Source organism: Peromyscus maniculatus, chromosome X, assembly GCF_049852395.1.
Source record: "Peromyscus maniculatus bairdii isolate BWxNUB_F1_BW_parent chromosome X, HU_Pman_BW_mat_3.1, whole genome shotgun sequence".
Classification (NCBI taxonomy): domain Eukaryota; kingdom Metazoa; phylum Chordata; class Mammalia; order Rodentia; family Cricetidae; genus Peromyscus; species Peromyscus maniculatus.
In genome coordinates this window covers 106,305,705-106,314,128 of record NC_134875.1, presented here as the reverse complement: position 1 = coordinate 106,314,128, position 8,424 = coordinate 106,305,705, and the positions used below count along the sequence as shown (strand labels likewise).

At 37.9% G+C, this 8,424-nt stretch overlaps 1 protein-coding gene across 2 annotated transcripts; it reads left to right on the top strand.

Moving 5' to 3' along the window:
- The first annotated feature begins 716 nt into the window (after positions 1–716).
- On the top strand, positions 717–5,380 carry LOC102908324 (odorant-binding protein-like). Of its 2 annotated transcripts, none has more exons than XM_042269433.2 (7): positions 717–834; positions 1,286–1,425; positions 1,894–1,964; positions 3,093–3,203; positions 4,272–4,373; positions 4,539–4,568; positions 5,164–5,380. In XM_042269433.2, exons 1-6 carry the CDS (start codon positions 754–756, stop codon positions 4,553–4,555), a joined length of 522 nt encoding a protein of 173 aa, XP_042125367.2. In that variant the 5' UTR covers positions 717–753; the 3' UTR covers positions 4,556–4,568; positions 5,164–5,380. The 2 variants fall into 2 exon arrangements, with proteins under 2 accessions (XP_042125367.2, XP_042125368.2); XM_042269434.2 differs by lacking the exon at positions 5,164–5,380 and adding an exon at positions 5,095–5,154.
- The last annotated feature ends 3,044 nt before the right edge of the window (positions 5,381–8,424 follow it).

Below are 8,424 nucleotides of genomic sequence, written 5' to 3'. Positions count from 1 at the left end.
GAGGTGGTGGTGGTGGTAGTGGTGGTGGTGGTGCACACCTTTAATCTCAGCACTCAGGAGGCAAAGGCAGGTGGATCTCTATGAGTTCAAGGCCAGCCTGGTCTACAGAGCTAGTTCCAGGACATAGGGCTGTTACACAGAGAAATCCTGTCTTGAAAAACAAACAAAAAAAATTCACATTATTGATGAGAATATCAAGTTACAAAAATGTTTCATATCATGAATCAAAATTGTAAATTCTTGCCCAGGAGATAAAACAGCACACTTCTTCTCAAAGGCTATTACACGAATGTTCCAACATTACAAAAATGTTCCAGAAATACATGTCTAGTGATATTTAATTGAATGAAAATGATTAATATCCATATTGTATTCAGTGGTCAAAGGGTCTGCCTGATGAAGAATTTATCATAGTTAAAAAAACAAGAGTCAAAAACCCCACATTTTCCACCTCTTCCAAATGAGAAAGTTGGACTTTAAGGACATGAATGTTTGTGGGTTTTGACAGCTTTCCCACATCCACAGTGGCCAGAAAGTACAATTTCATGGCTTAAATCAAATTAGTCTCATCAGGAAGCTATCAGAAAAACAGAATTGTTGTCCATGCCTGTTGCCGCCAAACAGGATGTGGACAATCCACCCACCACATCTCAGGCCAAAGATAAATACTATAAAAGGTGGGGAAGATTCTGGGTCTTTCCAACACCTGTCGGACTCCAAACTCTGTCAAAAGCAGTGAATCCAGGCTCTATCATGGTGAAGTTCCTGCTGCTCGCTCTTGCGTTAGGTGTGTCCTGTGCACATCATAACAATCCTGAAATCACTCCCTCAGAGGTATGTGCATTTGGGGATGAAAGGGTCTGGTGTATTCATAAACACCCTGAGGTTGGTTTGAGCATGTTCATCATACATCGTAAAATGTATCTCCATACCATATCCAAATCCTATCTGTAATTCAATCTTCGTGTTTTCCAACTCCTTACATGCTTTCAATGAGATCTGCCTGCAGCGTGAAGGAAGGTTAAGATGCAAAAATTTCAGATTGGGCTTTCCCTGTAGTTGGTTGACACAATGTGAACTGTATCTCAGTGTCCCAGGTTCTATCTAGTGTGAAGGAGTGATGATGTCATCTCATGATTTACTCTCCAGGAATAAGACATCTACATTTCACTAGGTCTACTTGTTGACTGACCTAAAATATATGTAATAATTAGGATGAATGTTGCTGAAAAAACAGGAAATAGATTGACTAACCGACATTCAAAATGGGGTCTGTGCTCCTTAGGTTGACGGGAATTGGCGCACCCTTTACATAGGTGCAGATAATGTGGAGAAGGTACTCAAAGGTGGACCTCTGAAAGCTTACTTTCAGCACATGGAGTGCAGTGACGAATGCCAGACACTCACAATCACATTCAAGGTCAAGTAAGTGACATTCACCCAATGCACAGGGACAGGACTGAGAAATAGGAACATGAATGTCATTGTGAAATTTTCACTCAAATACGTGGGCTATGCATGAAAAATTGAGTTGGTTTCCTGGGTGTATTCAGAGAACAGCAGCCACAGCCTGAGTTGTGTCCTTGACTTCAGCCAGATTGGCTGTGCCATTTTCCTATGGTCTTAGCATGTTGGGTAATTCTGGTTGAAACCAGTCACAAATAGTAGAGGTGTGTAGACAATTGAGGACAGAGTCTTCTTTTGGAAGCCTAGATTTACTGCCCATGCCAATCATGACCCCAGAGTTGCTGTTTCAGTCTTCAAAAAAAGGTTTTATTTACCCTAATCAAAAATTACTTCAAGGCAGTTAATGCTACTAACACAGTAATGAAATATTAGCAATCTGGAAAGAGTAAATTCAGAAGTGAGTTTTTGCTGTTTTTTTTTTTTAAGGGTGGAAGGCGAATGCCAGACACACACAGTTGTGGGAAGAAAAGAGAAAGATGGCCTGTATATGACAGACTGTGAGTATGTGTGTGTGTGTGTGTGTGTGTGTGTGAGAGAGAGAGAGAGAGAGAGAGAGAGAGAGAGAGAGAGAGAGAGAGAGAGAGAGAGAGAGAGAGAATGAGAATGGGCACTGTTGGCCCAGGCCTCACACAGAGGGGCCCGGATTCCAGATCATTTCCATCTGATAATTTCTGATTCAAGTTTCAAAATCCTAACTAAACTTCCAAAAATTTTGGAATATGTGAAGTTAAAGTGAATTACACACATTCCTGGAAAAAATTATTAGAGACATGCCAAACTAAATCCTGGGACATGAATGGCATATGGTTGACAACCATTGAAAATGACTGGAAGATCATTTAAATATTAGAGCTCATTCTCAATATAATTTCTTTTAGTTCAGACGAAACGATTTTGTTGAATATGAAATTTGAAAATTTTACATATACAGAAATACTTAAGGAGTGAGTGACTCAAATCCCAAAGCTAAGAAGGGCAATTTATAATATGGCAAGTTGGCAAAAAAAATATTCTGTTTAATTTGAATTTTGCTTAAAACCAACAAGAGTAAAAATTCAGATTTCTGTGCCTATTATTTAGGAGAAGTCTAAAGGATATTCAGAAGACAATATGATGATGCTCCCTAATTGCTTTCTTAAACTTTTTATTTTGTAGAAAACTATACAGTGTGTTTTTTGTTGTTGCTATTTTTTTTGAGGCAAGATTTCTCTGTGTTGCCCCCACGGTTCTGGAACTTCCTCTGTGGACCAGCCTGGCCTTGAACTCACAGAAACCCATCTGCCTCTGCTTTCTGAGTGCTGGGATTAAAGATGTGTGCAACAACTTCTGGGCTACTGTGTGTTATTTTAATATTAGCCTAATGAGTTTTACTTTAAATAGGCTGTGGAGACTTAATGCAATCATAGACTTTTTTATTGAAAATAGAATTTTTTTTCGTAAGTGCAAGGTGGAGTCTAAAGTGTGTGTCCTACTTTGTAGCTCTAATTTCCAATTTTATGTCATTGTGACAGACATTTGTGATGCAATTGAAGGAATAAAACGTGTGAAAAGTATGTCAAATATAATGAAAAAAAAAAGCCCTGACAATTCTACTGAGTTCTAAGTTGTTTCTGCTTTACTTGCAGACTCTGGTAAAAATTATTTCCGAGTTATAGAGAAGGCAGATGGCATCATCATCTTTCACAATGTTAATGTCGACAACAGTGGAAAGGAGACAAATGTGATTTTAGTTGCTGGTGAGTGTGGTGCCTATCATATGGTTTCTATTGCTGGGATAAAACATCATAACCAAAAGCAAGTATGGGAGGAAAGGGCTTATTTAACTTCCACTTCCACATTGTAGCCCATCACTGAAGGAAGTCAGGACAGGAACTCAAACAGGGCAGGAAGCTAGAGGCAGGAACTGACACAGAGGCCATGAAGGGGTGCAGCTTGCATCTCATGGTTTGCTCAGCCTGCTTTATTATAAAACCCAGGACCACCAGCCCAGGGAACGCACCACCAGAATAGTCTGGGCTTTCCCCCATCCATCACTAATTAAGAAAATATACTACAGAGTTTCCCACAGTGGGTTGGGCCCTTCCACTTCAACTGTCAGTCTGGAAAATGCCCTACAAGGTTTCCCACAGACTAGTCTGATGGAGGCATTTTCTTAATGGAGGTTCCCACTTCCATTGTGATTTCAGCTGTGTTAAGTTGACCATAAAAAATTATCTTGCTTTGTTTGACAAAGCTATGAGGAGAGGGATGGGGTAGAGTGGGGGCTGGGGGGTGGGAGTGGGCATGGGTGAGTGGTGGATACAGAGAGTATGGTGAGGGTTTTGGGTGGTTGTTGATATTTGGTTCACCTGATTTAACTGTTCATTTCAATAATAATCAACAATTCCTGGGTATGGATTCTAGAATCTACACAGAAATAAAATGGAAAGTCAGACCATGCAGATATTTAGTTCACAGGTTCCTACTATCAGGATTCCATACAGCCCCTTTGGAGAAAAAAAAACATGCTGATGTGGAAAGCATGAATAAATATAATCATAATTGTCATAATAATAATAACAACAACAACAACAACATACTTAGTCTTCAAGGTGGGGGAGGTCATGGTTACTCACATTTTGATTCCATTAGATGTGTTTTTTTTCACTTTAGAAATCTTAGGCTGAGCAGAATTGGAATGAGGGATGGTCCAGGAGGTAGGATGTTTCCATGGGTCAGTACCACGTGACCCATTTTAACTGGGGGCTGCTCTGAGTTACCCAGTATCTTAAGGGACATTTGGTTTTCTGTTCCATGCAATGTAGGGAAAGAAGAGAGTCTGAGCAAAGCACAGAAACAGGAGCTTAAGAAGCTGGCCAACAAACTCAATATTCCAAATGAGAATATCCAGCACTTGGAGCCCGCAGGTAACACCATTGTGTTTCACACAGCACACAAATGCATCTGAAAAGATTCAGAACAATCATTGATTCACACTTTTAAATTTCAAAATCACTGGAAATATTAAGGGAATCTAACAATGTTTTTTATTTGTGCTTATTTTCTCCCTTTCTCAAAACAATCTTTCATAGACACTTGTCATCAATAAAGGCCCTGTATGGGTAAGTACAAACAGGCTAGAAGAGCTTGCTCACTGTTTAATCTGATAGAATTCATCCCTTAGTCGATTAGTTATATATTTAATAGAAAAAAAATCTATTATATATACTCAAGTGTGGCAAAGTTATGATTGACATTGCCGTTAGTGTTTATAACATGACAAAAAGCAACTCTCCCCCTAAAGCAAAGTGTAGATTTCTTTTATCTTGATGTGAAAGAATTTTGTGAAATTCTCAATTATTGAAAATGAGTAATATTTGTGGAAATCAAGAGTGTATCTTTTGTTTGGAAATACTGTAAATGTAGATGATCTTTCTGGAAATCTCTTGAGACACAACCTTGCACATACTTACTTTTTCTGGTAGATAATCAATATTTATATAGAAAACTGTCTATCTAAAGCCCAGTACAAAGCTATGGAAGTCAGCAAGGACAAACAGAGGCCTAACCCTGTGACATTTGTCATTTTTATCAAACCTTCCACTATAATCCTCAACCATTAATTTTTTTATTCATTTGCAATCTCAGAATGTTCCTCAGTCCCATCAGCTCATGAACATCTTACTGTTTTGTTTGTTTTGCATTTTGCGTTTGAAGCTTCATGGATGACAGCAAGATCAGGAATATTTCCCACTTCACTTTTTCCGTGAAAAGAGAATCATGACAATGAAGATAACTCACCTTTCATTTTTTCTTTTCATCTTACCTATAAAGCCAGAATCTCTGAAGCAAGAATCCCTGCTTCATGGATTTTCTTCCCATCCTCCTACCATAGTACTGACTCTTCCACTGATTAAATAAATTGATTTCTCATGCATACATTTCTGTGTTCATCAGTGTGATATAATAATCTACAACAAACAACTCCACTCTAACTATTGAAAAATAATCTAGTTTGGGATGACTAGTTCAGATCAGTAATTGCCCTTGCAAAAGACCTGAGTTCAGTTATTATCAACCACATTGCAGTACACAAACATCTGTAACTCCAGCTCCAGGGAAATCTCCACCATCTTCTGGCCTCCACAGGCTTGAATGTGGCTCCCACAGACCCGAGAGTCTGGGGGGATAGACAAATATTTTTTAAATTGATAGTTATATGGATCCTAATATTTCTTCTTTTTAACATAATATTTCCAACCTTTTATTCACAATCATCTCTATTTCATTAATTCCACCCACAAGATGTTGCATTTGGGTGATATAAATGCTGAATTAGGGAAGCCTTAGGAAGGGAACTATTTTAACCAGGCAGATGGCTCAGTCATTTAAAGTGCTTGCTAAAGCAAACATTTGGACCAGGTTTCCATCTCCAGAATCCGTGAAAAAATAAAGTTGTGGTGGCTCACACCTTTTATTCTAGCAATGGAACAATGAGGGGAAAGACTCATGGGTGCATCCTTGGTAGCCCTGCACATTCCTTCCACAGGTAAAACTCCCTTCTTCTATTTTTAAACATGTTTTTAGTTGAAATAGAATTATATCACCCCCTTTCTCTCCCTCCATCTCCTCCCATGCCCCACCCACCCACTCTCAAGCTGATACCCTCTTTTTCTTCTGATTTTGTTACTGATCCCAAACTGCAACCTTTTGAGGATCTTCCATGAGCATTTCAAGGGCATCCTAGGTAGCCATCCTGGATCATTTGAAGATTCACATAGATCTTACATATATATTGAAAACAAATTATTGGTTGAAAGAAAGAATACATGACATTGGCTGGAGACGGTGTCGCAGGATTGATTCAGAGGATGTGGAGGGAATGGAGTGACGATGAATTTGATCAAAACACAAAGTATGCAAGTATGAAATGTTCAAAGAATAATAAAAATACATTAGAAAAAGAATTCTCGAGATGGTAAGAGTCTCTAAATAGAATGGGAAGCATTGAAAAACAGCAGACAAAGTTGTTTTATACCCTTCAAATGCACACACAGGCATGCACACACATACACACTCAGACAGACACCAAAAAACATTGGAAATATTTTTGTTTTCTAAAAATACTAATTCTAGCCTTCCAAAATTATGTAAACATTACTAGCACATGTGTAACATCATGTTATATATGTAAGATCTATATGAATATGGAAATTATAAAGCCCTCAAGCCCTCAAATAAGCTGAAGAAATGAGAATATTTTTATCCTGGAGTTTAGTAATAATTGAAATGCAAGTGAAAACAGGTATACTGGCTAAATCATATTCAACATACAGTCTTTTCTGTTTGAATTATTTCTTTTAATTTTTGACATTTTAATATAATCACATCATTGCACTGTTCTTTTTCAGCCTGTGAACCCTCCCACATGCCCATCTTTTCTTTTTCAACTTTATTAATCATAATTGAGTTCACTGTCATTCATTCATTATTGTTTGTATATGTATATGCATATATATTCATAAATGTCTAAGTAGAACCTATTTAGTCTATATAAATCTTTTGAAAGCCAACTATATCAGTAGTTATGAAGGAAAAGGAAGTTACAAATAGCTATCAGAAAATGATGGATAAAGTCATCATGTGACCATGTTCTAATTATACTTTTGTATGTAATTTTCATCAAAACTTAAAAAAGTCATCTGGATCATACAGATTAGGCACTTACAGAGTGCTGCGTAATACGCATTCCCATGCCTTTTCGCATTTCCCTGTTCATACAAAAATAGCCACAAATACTCATGAATCTGCAGTTTTGGTATAATTTTATCCGTTCCCCTTTTGATTTGAGAACTTCAAACATTGTATTCCTTATGTACCAAAAATGATGGATGGTTTCTTTTATTTATTTGATATGCACTATTTGTTTTTTTTCCTTTTATTTTATTTTACTACACCATTCAGTTCTACATATCATCCACGGATTCCCTTGTTCTCCCCCCTACTTTTTTGATTTTATACATTTATGTGGCATATACTGTTAGCTCTAAACCTGTCCTTTCTTTTCACGCACCCACCTCTTTCAAGACCCACCCCTTCTCACACTCATATTGGGATGTTTTGTTTTGAGACTGATAAATTTATTTATTCATTGTTTTTTAGTTTAAAATTATTTTATTCTTTGATAATTCATACATGTATATAATACATTTTGTTAAGATTTATTCCCCTTATCATCCTCTCTTATCTGCCACTTCTCACTGCCTCTGGACCCTTCTTTTTCCATTATATCCCCCTTTGTGCTGGATAGTTTTATGTCAGCTTGACGCAACTAAAGTCATTTGAGAAGAGGGAACCTCAATTAAGAAAATGCCTCCATAAGATCAGACTGTAGGTAAGCCTGTAATGCACTTTCTTTTCTTTTTCCAACATAATAATTTTATTCATTATTTATGAATTTCTCATCATTCACCTTGATTAAATTCACTTCCCAGTCCTCCAGGTCTACCCTCACTCTTGTGACCTCCCCCTCAAAGGAGGAAGAGGAGGAGGAGGAGAAGGAGGAAGAGGAGGAGGAAGAGGAGGAAGATAAATACCAAGTCCAATTTGTGTTGTCCATATGCTCACTGGAGCATGGTCAAACTTCCAGTGATCAGACCCTTAAAGAAAACTGAGTCCTTCTGTAGCACAAATCTTAAAATGTCTTATTAATAGAACAAGCCAGGGAGCTAGGTATTGGGGTGAATTTGGAAAGGTCAGAGAAACAGAACAAGCCACATCCAACCTCACCTTGCCAACTTCTCAGTTGATCTTGTTTCCTCAAACTGGAAGCCTCTGAGTCTTCACCAGAATGGATCTCAGCTGAACTGCTGCTCAAAAGCCTAAAAGCTTAAAAAGACCTCTAGTTCTTGGTCCTCATGCCTTATATACCTTTCTGCTTCCTGCCATCACTTCCTGGGATTAAAGGCATGTGTCCTC

Bases quoted from the DNA above. Each gene is read 5' to 3' on its own strand.
- LOC102908324 (XM_042269433.2), top strand. From the start codon at position 754: ATGGTGAAGTTCCTGCTGCTCGCTCTTGCGTTAGGTGTGTCCTGTGCA. The intron at 835-1,285 runs GTATGTGCATTT...TGTGCTCCTTAG, and splicing joins CTGAAATCACTCCCTCAGAG to GTTGACGGGAATTGGCGCAC. The intron at 1,965-3,092 runs GTGAGTATGTGT...CTTTACTTGCAG, and splicing joins TGGCCTGTATATGACAGACT to ACTCTGGTAAAAATTATTTC.